Raw genomic sequence first — 11,497 nt, 5'->3', positions numbered from 1 at the left:
GTCTTGTAATTAAGATTTCTGGCAATGTGCTCTTAGTTGAATAACCATGCTTCTTGGTCAACTAAGTCTTCTCTATCTCACAATCTACTTGAACCGACCAACTTCACTTTTGAGTTTTAGCTAACTAACTCCCTTGGTTATTCGACTAAGAGGCTTCTGTTTTGTAGCACATCTGTAGCTCCTTATTCTTATGAGTTTTGGTATTTGTTTTCAGTGATTAATTTATTATTGACATACATTTTTATCCTGCACACTCAAGTAGTATAGTTAGGCATAAATGAGTGGGAATGTTTTATTATTATAAAAAACTTATGGAGCCAACAAGTATTCTAATCCTAGACTTCCATAGAGTGCAAGTAAAGAAAAAGGTTAACAAGGAAAGATTATATAAAATAATAATCCCCATAAATAAAAGACCCTCTAATACTCCTCCTCAAGTTAGAGCATGAAAAGTAGAAATGCCCAACTTGACTGATAGTTTATGAAGTCGATTGTATTCAAGTGCTTTAGTGAATATATTAGCCAACTGGTTTTGTGAAGATACAATCCAAGTGACAATAGTTTGTGGCTAAATATGCTGCTAGATGAAATGGCAATCAATTTCTACATGCTTCATTCATTGATGGAAGATCGAATTGGTTGTAATGCGAATAGCAGCTTGATTGTCACAGAACAAGAGAATAGGTGTAATGTGTGTCACTCCAAGATCTTGTAAGAGTCGTATTAGCCAAATGATCTCACTTGTGGTGATGGCCATGGCTCGATATTCTGCCTTAGTGGAAAAATAAGAAACTATCATTTGTTTCTTAAATTGTCATGAGATGAGAAAAAACCCAAGAAAGATAATATAGCCAGTAGTGGATCTGCATGTCATCGGACATTTTGTCCAATCTACATCACAATATGCTCGCAAAGACGATAAACCATTTGAAAGAAGCAAAATACCATGTCTTGGGGTTCTTTGGAGATAACGCAACACCCTATGAGCAACATCAAGATGTAGTTGTCGTGTTGTATGCACAAATTGGCAAAGAATATGCAATGCATAGTTGATATCTAGACCGGTGATGGTGAGATAAAGTAAATGACCTATTAGGGCGCGATAATGCTCTAGATCAACACAAATTTTATTAATGTCGAGTGAAAACTTCTATTGATGCTCCATGGGAAAGTTAGTTAGCTAGCTTGCAGCTTGTGAGACCATTCTCAGCTAAGATTTCAAATACATATTTACATTGGCTTAATGTAATCCCTAGTGGAGAACATGCCACTTCAATTCAAAGAAAATACTTGAGTTTGCCACGATCCTTGATGTGAAATTTTATGTCTAAATAAAATTTCAGCTTAGAAATGCGATCGAAATCTGTTCCCATGATGATGACATCATCAACATATATGAGAACTGTAATAAAAGATCTTCTTATACGAGAAAAAATGAACAAAGAGTGCTCCGCGTCTGATTGAGGAAAACCAATGGCAAGAAGAGTAGTGGTAAACTTATAATACCAATTTCGAGATGCTTAATGAAGTCTATATATAGATTTCGTAATTGACAAACCTAATGCTTCCTTTATTTAGCAAACCTTGTGGGATCTTGATGCAAATTTCTCCTTCCAAATCACCATGTAAAAAAGTGTTATTCACATCTACTTGATGTAATTCATAGTGCTTAATCAAAACAAGTATTAACAAACAACACACAGTGACTAATTTGGTAATGGGAGGAAATGTCTCATGAAAGTCAACACCCTCAATTTGAGTGTAACCTTTAGTGACAAGTAGCGCCTTAGTGTTCAATACTTCCATCTAGTTAATATTAGACTCTGTAAACCCATTTTGAATTGATTGCCCATTTACCAAGGGGTAAGAGTTGCAAAGTTCAAGTATGATTTGCCTCCAAAGTAGAAATTTCCTTCACCATGGCTTCCCTCAAATGCTCATGTTTGACTGCTTGAAAAAATGATTTAAGCTCATCAATGGATGAGATGGCCACTAAGAAGGCAATGTGACTGGGAGAAAATTTAGAGTAAGAAATAAACTGTGAGAGATGATGTACCATTGAATTGGCCGAAGAAGGAGATGAAAGCAACGTGATGCTTAGGGGAGTAATAGAAGGGGATAAAATATAATCATAACCAAATAAGGAGCGTGAAACTTGATATTGTCGTTTTCCTAAAATAAAAGGATCTTGTGAAACAATATTTTCAAACTCATTGACAAAGTTAGAACCAATTAAGTCAAATGAGAAGGGTGTTGTGGTTGACAAATTGGACCTATTTGACTCAAACCCAACGCTGACAGGTGAAAAAGACTCGTGTGGATTGGTGAATGAGGTGGACCTATTCATAATAGACTCATTTGCAACAGCTGGCAACTTGGGTTCCTCAATTGCAGGTCTGTTATTATGAGACACAGGTCCAATTATGCTTGTAGTTGGGTTAACGCCTGTAGATGACTAGCTAAGCCCAAGTTCAATGACATTGGACACTACATGGTTGAATGGATTATCCAATTCAGTAGTTCGACCCAAATCAATTAACTGTACAGATTTTGTTACTGAGGAATATGCAAATGGAAAAATGTCATCCAAAAAATGGACATTCCGTGAAACACAAATCTTCAACCTTTCAAGATCATAAATTCTGTATCCTTTTTACTCGCTAAGATGTCTAACAAAAACATTAGCTTTAACACGTGGAGTAAACTTGTCATGCGGCTTGTTATTTATATGCACATAACAAAGATATCCAAAGCTTCTCAAATGATCATATGTGGAACTCTTTCCAAGTAAGACTTCATATGGACTTTTATTTTGTAAAACAGTGAGTGGTATGCAGTTGATCAAGTATGCAACAGTAAGAACACATTCACCCCAAAATAGAAATAAAAAGATGAGCTTGAAATCATAATGCTCGTGCAACTTATAAAAGATGCTTAGCTTTTGTTCAACAAGTCCATTTTGTTGCAATATGTCTATACAGTTTGATTGATGGTCCATGCCATGATCAAAATAATGAATCATTAAATCATCATGACTAAATTCTAAGTCATTGTCTGTTCGTAAAATTTTAACTTGCAAGTTAAGTTGTGTATAACTCAATTAAAAAATTATAGTAAATACGTTCTGGTTTTTTACTTGTATTTCATGAGGAAGACCCATGGTGCTAAACTAAAATCATCCACTATGGTTAGAAAATAGTTAGATCCAAAAATGATTTTGTTTCGTATGGATCCCAAATATCACAGTGTACTAAGTCAAAGGCATACATAATCTTATTCATACTAATAAGAAAAGATAATCGTGTTTGTTTTGCCTTACAACAAGCATCACAAAATAAAGTCTTCTTACAATCAAAAGAAATAGATAAATTAAGGACCTAAAGAATGTGATTTACTAGTAGATGCCCCAAGTGTAAATGCAATAAACTTGCATTAACTAAATCGCTGGCTATCAATGCCTTCTCCCCTCTCATCGGCTCCGAGTAATAAAGAACATTATACTTTCTACCCACTCCAATCATCTTCCTCGAGGGTAAGTCTTGAATCACAAAAAAAATTCAGCCAAAAAGTTACCATACAATGTAAATCATATGTCAATTTACTAATGAACGATAAATTGAAATAAGAATCAAGGACCTCAAAGACTCATTCAAGGGTTAATCTTTCTCCAAGAGCAACTTAGCCCAAAGCATGAACCTCTATTGTTTTACCATTTGGAATTTGTATTAGTGGTATATCAAGTCGAGATACCACATTTAATAAAAAGTCTATATTGTGAGTTATATGATTTGTAGCTCCTGTATCTACAACCCGTTCATCATTTCTCTTACCAAAAAATTGAAGGCTGCCATGTTTACAGATGGGTTACCTGTTGATGCTCTATGACTACCTAACAAAGCTAGTAGTTGCTAATGTTGCACAAAAGTCAAATCTGGGATTGTCGATCCAACTCAATCGACAATGGCGGCACAACAACTCTTGAAGACAAGCTTGTCGCAATGTTGTCGTCCCATTAATATCTTCAGGAATGCAATTGATCACTATTAATTTGTTTATCGCTCTTTTTGCCAGATTTGTGCCAATCTAGATAACCAATCACCTTGAAACAATATTCTTTGCTATGGTTTGTCTTCCCACAGTGGATGCAAGATGGAAATCAACCACGACTCCTATCATCATTCTTCTTTTGTCACAATTCATTTTCTTTAGTCAATTAGGTGGTAGCTTCAATGATGGGTGCACGAATTATAACAACCAAATGTTACTTTTCTTCTTGTGTTGCAATGGCATAAGCTTTTCCAAGATTTGGCAATGGGTCAACACTCAATATTTGTGACTGTACAGTTGAATATACTTCATCAAGTCCCATAAAAAATCAAAAACCTTTTCTTCCTCACACATAGATTGCATCCTTTCACTGCACCACAAGTACATCCTCATTTACACGACAAGACTAGAGTAAGACCTTATAACTCACCCTAAATGGTTTTTAATTTACCGTAATAGCATGAAACGAGGATTTTTCTTGTTGTAAAAGAGCTATGGTGTGCTTCAACCCGTAGAGTAAATCTTTCTTCTCAATCTACCCATATTTCTCATAACGTTTCAACATAAGCAACACTACCTTGAAGTTCTTTAGCTAGTGCATTTGTAAGCCATGAAAAAACCACTGCATTGCATTGTATCCATGACTGTAAATCTAGAGAATCAACATTTGGTTTTTTTATCATTCCATCTACAAAACCTACTTTGTTTTTTGAATAGAGCGCATTCATAAAGCTACACCTCCATGTGAAATAATTATCTTTACTTTCACTGAAAGGGTGCTTCACAAAAATCAAGCCTAGATGATCAGTCGAATGGAAGTAGTATGGAAAAGTGGCATCAATAACCTTGCTTTGATTAGCACTCACACTCGCCATCAATGCTTCAATACTCTTGCCTTTGTCATTGTTCGCATCATCTCTTGCCATTTTAAAAAAATTAGGGTTTCGTAACCTACTTTGATACCATGAAAAATAAAATGACTTAAAAAATGGAGTTAGAAAAATCCTATACAAGGCTTACTTGGAGTGCAAGTAAAATAAATAGTATAAAAGGAAATGTTTTAATTCTAGACTTCCTTGGAGTGTAAGTAAAGAAAAATGTTAACAAAGAAAGATTATATGAGGAAAAATCATGAAAAGATCATAGTAAAGCAACGAACATTAACAATTTTTCCTTCATGCAAAATCATCCTTTACTTTATTTAATGTAAAAACACAACACTTAAAAGAATAATTGTTGACCGTTATGATCTTTGATGTCGAAATCAAGAAATCAACAAACTGAATCACAAAATTCTTCAATCAACAAGTTGCTCACTTGTACAATCTCTAACGTTAATCCAAACAAATGGCCAGTGTGGAAAACTCGAAGGAGGATAAGGAATTCTTGGGCTGATCAAACTTGTTAGTTATGGTTTTTGCATTTCTCAAGGTAAAACCCGAAATTGAAAAGCAAAAGTGGGAAAAGAAAAACAGCTACTGATTGGAAAGGGAAGAGGGTGTGTCACTGGTTGGGTTCCCTCTTAAGATTACCGCACCTTTTCACCGCTTGTTTTTTTCAACACTTAGTCACTTAGATCAACTAATAACATTATATTTATATGAGCAAACTAGGGTTAACTTCATTATTAAGTTATTGTAAAATTGCCCCCATGATTTAATTGACCATTTCAATTAGACTGTTGAAGTTCATAACTTTAATGTAAGTAAGTTCAACTTAATTTCCTTATTTTACTTTCTCACTAAGTCATCTTTAATATGTGTAACTTATTAGGTTCTTAACATGTTGGTAATAAATATAAACTATAATATGATGTAAGCCCAAATTAGAAAAATCAAACTTTTTTGCCTTTATCATATTTTGGAATTGATTAGTTCATTTTTATATATCAAGATTGGCATCTAGCAATGTATCATGAATACCCAAATGTTAAAAAAACTACTAATAGTTCGACTTAGTCTTTCAGTGAACTATATTTTCGTATAATTAATATCCCTTCTTCTACTAATATCTCGACAAGACATAGAACTCGACGTCTACTTTATGCTGTTTATACCATGTTAGCTTTTTATATTTGTAATCAACTCCTTTTAATAAAATTCCAAAAAATCCTTTTCTGCCTTTTCATTCTGCATTGGCCAAGAATTCCTTTAAGTTATTACTTATCAAGATGCAATTAGGATATACCTCTTAGTATCACTTAAGGCAATGAAACTTCTACTAATCATTCACTTGCTTTCATGTACTTCATGCTATACCCAACATCTAACTTTTATAAGCATCCTAGGTTATAGTCATTAAAGATAGTATCAAAGTATAGCACTCCATACATAAGGCAACCTAATGATCACAAGTCTAAAGATTGCTTACACAACTGTCATGAGAATTTAATCTATAGACACTTGAGTGAAATATCATATAGAATTCTCAATATGGGCCATGTTCAGTGAATTTGTTCATATACCAAGCACCTATATGTTAGTTCCACTATTCCCATACTTCAATTTATAAGATCGATTACTCACTTCACAAGTGAGAAACATAACCATGTGGTGATTTTTTGACTTTATCAATTTCCAATCTCGATAAAGCATCAACTCGGAACAATGTTAAGAATAATACTATGATGTAATAAGAATCTCAATTATAACACTTTATAATTTCCTTTGCTTAAAGATAATAATTATAATAACAGTTACAAACACAAAGACTTATTAAAGTCAAAGTTTAAAATAACATAATATATTTCTACACTCAACTGATCGACTTAAAAGACATATTAACACTTTCAAACTTGATGTGTGAATTTGTGGGGTCACTGCTATGACCAACGGTTCATCTCTTGAAAAACTCTTATTTATGATCTTGAGTCAAAACTCGTTAACTTTAGGCTATGCTTGGTAAGAAGGATGGAAAGATAAAAGGTGAAAGTGGGCCTAATATCTTTAAACGATATAGATCTGGAAGCAGAAGCCACTGCTCCTATGGATTAATTATTGCAGATGATGGTGGTGAATGCCAATGAAGGCGTTGTGTGCAATGGACAGAAGTAGTTGGCTTTTGAGATTGTTAAAAGAATAATAATGCAGAATGAGAGTGCATCTGAAGGTAAAATATCAATAAATTACTTTATGTTGCTAGCTTCTGCGCACTGCTGGCAATTTTTCAGAATACTGGGAGAACTTAAATAGATTATAGGAAGGCTTTATGGATTTCTGCCTTCTGAGTCTTCTTTCCAGCAGTTAGTTTTCAACAGATCGGTATACTGATTGAAATGAAATATAAATCTACTTTATATGCTGGTAGCCAGGCATGTACCTCTTTGAAGTGAACTGAGGAAATAGTTACCAATTCCCCACCTCTGTTTTTATTATTCTATACTTGGAAATCTCATGCTTTCTTAGTTCTTTGAAATTGTTGATATAAGTGTCACTATGACTACCCTTCTTTTGTTTCTTCTCTTTTAGGATGTCATCAGGCCTATTTCAGATTGCCTATTACGGTTTACTGCTGGAAGACCTTGAACTACTTAGCTGTCAAAAATTAGAAAAAAGGAAAAAGAAACAGAGAGAAGCAAATCTAACTGAATGGTCCCCGGCATCCCCGTTACATTTTTTATGTTGTGTGTCATGTTGTGAATTAATAGAAATTTTTGTCAGGACCTAGACTTATGAAGCAGACAACTTACTTCAACTCGCATCAACAACATGGGAGGAGTCCGGATGAATAAAATTTGTATATTTAGTTTTATTGCACTATTGAAATCTGGATGGTTCCATGGATGTTAGCATCAAGGGCATATGCTTTTCATGTGAGAAAGGAACATTTAGTCAAGAAAAATTGGAACCAACTTTTGCAATTCGTGTACTGTCTCTTGGTCATAATATCGTTTGTTGCATTATGCCTTAATTTGTTGAGTTTTGGCAGCATCTTAAATCTCTTCTTCCTTTTCTTTTTATTTCTTTTTCAATCAGTTGTTTATAAACCTTTAAATAGATTATTAGTATTAATGCTGTTTTGGGGATAGAAGCAGTGTTATGACTTTGAATAGATAATCTCTTACCAAAACTCTCAAAGCCCCCAACCACCTGAGCTAAGGCCCAAATGGCATTTTTTATTAATTAATTGAGACGCTCTTAATTTGCATTCCTCATCTCATAGGATAATAGATATTGTCCCACTCCCATAACAGTATCTCAGATTCAGTGATTGCATTTGCATGTAGGAACTGTTAGCTGAATATATATACATACATACATAGAACCAATGGCGTAACTGGGGAATTGCAAAAATTATTGTCGGTTGGATTAAGAACTCCAAGGAAAATGCTTTTGGCAGTGCATAATTTTAAGTAAAACGGGGGTCCCGAGACCAAAATTTTTTTAGTTTAATAAAGACGAACAAGGAAGAATGAGATGAGACAGATACAATGAAACATGGAAATACTAACATTAGACATACACAGTTTACGCTCTTAACTGCTCTCCAAGTCCCAATCAAACTTGGAAATAATTAAGAAACAATGGCAGTTGCACAGAAGATAAACAACATACTTTTGTCTGTTGTTGAAACTTCAGACAAATTGAGAAAGGGGAGAGGCAAGAGTTCTGGGGCTTTACTGCTGCAGCAAATTTCTAAGAATCTCCGCATCTAAACTAGTTATATCCATGGAACCTAGACATTGAGATAGTCTCTCGCTCAAATCATCGATCTCTGCTTGTAATTTTCTGATGTAACTGCATGTTTCGTTCAGAACCTTTGTTGCTGATGCCTACAAAATAAAATCATAGAAATAATGCTTAGCAATGGAAAAGATTCATAAGCAGAGACATGACAATATATGCACTCAAAGTCCCACAGCACAGCTTTATTCTATCGCTGCCACTGTTTTCATGATTTGTCCTCCTTGTTGGAAGGGTTTTCTGGAGCTACTTCTTTTTAGTTTTTACTTGTGCTTGGAGAGTATCAGAAAATCATATTATTGTTATTATCATTTGGAATTCAGTCCAGCAGGTCTGCGCATGATCATTGCAATAGATTCCGAGTTAAAATAAGATTTCTCCACGATGCAGGCATCCTGTTGATTACTGTCCAGTTATAATCAGAATAGTCTCATCATGAAGAGCCTAGCTAACATATTCGGTCACTTCACCCTTGTCAATGGCAGGACAAAACTATTAGTATAAACAAGCAAACAGCATTACGGCACCACGCTTTGATAAAGTGAATCAAGAAAGAAGAATTTAAAGAAAAAGAGAGGGAGAAAATTTTAGGCTCTACCCTGCCATTGCGGCCTTGATTCAGCTGTGGCAGCAATGCTTGTAGATTTAAGACGAGAGCACTGAGCTCATCATCTGTGATTTTATTTGAAGCTCGTGATCCTTGGCTAGACATGAAGAAACCTAGCAAGCTTCTTGCTCTCTTTAACACTCTCTTATGACTAGTAGTGGGGAGTTTGAAAATGGGGGGCACAGGCAGCTTATAAAGAGACTTTGAGGATGGGAATTGCAGGACAAGGTAGTTGATAAGAACATATACAACAAAAACATTGATGATTTACATATAATCCAACAGGACCCCATTTGTCACAAATTTCTGCATTATATAGGCCCACCAACTATGTGGGCCATGGTCAATCAAGTCCGCAAAAATGCCCTTGATTTTTGTTAATGCAAAGCATCTACATCTTAAACAGCCACGTGTCCCAATCTAGGCTGTGCGTTGTATATGGAGGGCGAGAGAACATTACAATTCCAAGTTACGATCATGCTAACAGAGACTTCGTATGGAAAGAAAAATATAGAATTGGCAAGAAAAAATATATAGGATCTGTTCATTGGATGTAACTAATCAGGATTTAAATATTTTCAAATTTATATAAAGTACAGATGTTTACGTCTTACCAAATTGATGCCTTTGTCTCTTGTGCGTTTAATGAAGGCACATCTCTTTTCTGTTCGTCTCTTGCATTCGCCCTCTCTAGTGTCTATCGTAGAACTTGTGTTATGGGTCACACTCACATTTAAACCTCTTTTATTTTTTGTAGAAAGGTAAAATCCCACTGCAAGTTGGCCCATCAAAATCTAATCGAGATACGGTAGGATCTAGACAACTGTGGGTGATTGAAGGATGGCCTTGCTCAGACTGACATAGGAACAAAAATGGATCACCTCCATATTCCTTTATGATGTTAAGAAAACCGAACTCATGAGTTAGCCTTGCCCTTTGAGAGCTAAGCAACTTTAGACCATGGTGTCAATTGTCAGCCCCTATAAAACGTAAATTACAATAATATAGGGGAGCTGCTAGAAGAAACCCCTACACCAACACCATTCCAAATTCGTGCAGGAAAACTACAACTTACAAAGTCTATGAGAAGCCCCGAGCTATATAGACAATGCCTTTTTCAATTATTTTTCTAGGCATGCAGTTGTTGTGCATTTAGCCCTTAGTCAGTCTCTTGCCGCCTCAGCTAGCTGGGTCCCCTGGCTAACTCAAATTGCCTAATGCAAATGTGTGGGATTGGAATAGGTTTGACTGCAATCGTTAAATTTAATAGCAAACGCAAATATAAAAAATAATATAGCATTTTGTTAAAAAATTTTAGTTGTAATAAATTTATTTTTCAATCGCTTTAACATTTGTAGTTACAATTGCTTTCAATTGTAATTTTTAATCGGTGTGATAGTAATTGCTTTCAATTGTAATTTTTAATCGTAATCACCAATTCTCACAATCACAATAATCAACTTAGTAGAATTTGATATTAAAACCTCAAAATATTTGAATTAGATTTTTTGTTTATTAAAAGATATTGTTTAGTAATTATGTTTATTAGGTTGACAAGTTTGCTTGATGGAAAAGAAAACTATAAATATAGGAGATTCTTGGTGTGTAAGTTAGTGTGGTATAAAGATAGGAGAGCCTAGTAGGGTGAGGCATGAGAGAAAGATGTAAGTAGAGTGTTAAAGTTTATAGAGTTGACATGTGTAGACACTTCAAGTATAAGTGTGAGTTTGAGTGAGTTTTTGATTGTTAGTGTTGATATGTTTGTAGTTCCTTATCATTAGTAAATCTTTTTTTGTTATTTGTAGATGTAGATAAATTAAAATGTCAAATCACCTTAAATTCTTATTTCTTCTTATGAATGATTTTATCCTTGGATTACATTTTTGCTTCCATAACTATTAAATGATATTTAGACGTTTGCAATAACAAATCCAAAGATAACCTTAGTGGATCCATGGCAAGAAACGCGAGCGCAAAACATGATGTGACGATGCATTGAGGAAGAAGATGAACAAATTCAACGTGACTAAACTTAGAGGAGGACAATAGGCAAATGAGGGAAAAAAACAATCATTTGGTGTTTGCAAGTGTTTTGTCTTCATTTACCAACCTCATAATTTGGCCCTAAATTTCCGGTTGCTGACCGTACTGTTTAACTTAA

General features: G+C 34.7%; 1 protein-coding gene across 1 annotated transcript; it reads right to left on the bottom strand.

Moving 5' to 3' along the window:
• On the bottom strand, window positions 8,400–9,550 carry LOC18604645 (transcription factor PRE6). Its single transcript, XM_007037228.2, has 2 exons — window positions 9,328–9,550; window positions 8,400–8,818 (listed from the first exon to the last, which is right to left on the bottom strand). The coding sequence occupies exons 1-2, from the start codon at window positions 9,439–9,441 to the stop codon at window positions 8,663–8,665; spliced, it is 270 nt and encodes an 89-aa protein (XP_007037290.2). The 5' UTR covers window positions 9,442–9,550; the 3' UTR covers window positions 8,400–8,662.

Source organism: Theobroma cacao, chromosome 3 (assembly GCF_000208745.1).
Source record: "Theobroma cacao cultivar B97-61/B2 chromosome 3, Criollo_cocoa_genome_V2, whole genome shotgun sequence".
Taxonomy (NCBI): domain Eukaryota; kingdom Viridiplantae; phylum Streptophyta; class Magnoliopsida; order Malvales; family Malvaceae; genus Theobroma; species Theobroma cacao.
Note: the sequence above shows the minus strand (reverse complement) of the source record. Positions and strands in the feature narration are given on the sequence as shown.

What these genes read in the sequence shown, in the direction of transcription:
- LOC18604645 (XM_007037228.2), bottom strand. Translation starts at nt 9,441, where the DNA reads ATGTCTAGCCAAGGATCACGAGCTTCAAATAAAATCACAGATGATGAG. An exon ending in ATCAAGGCCGCAATGGCAGG is followed by an intron (nt 8,819 to 9,327) that starts GTAGAGCCTAAA and finishes TTTATTTTGTAG; the next exon opens with GCATCAGCAACAAAGGTTCT.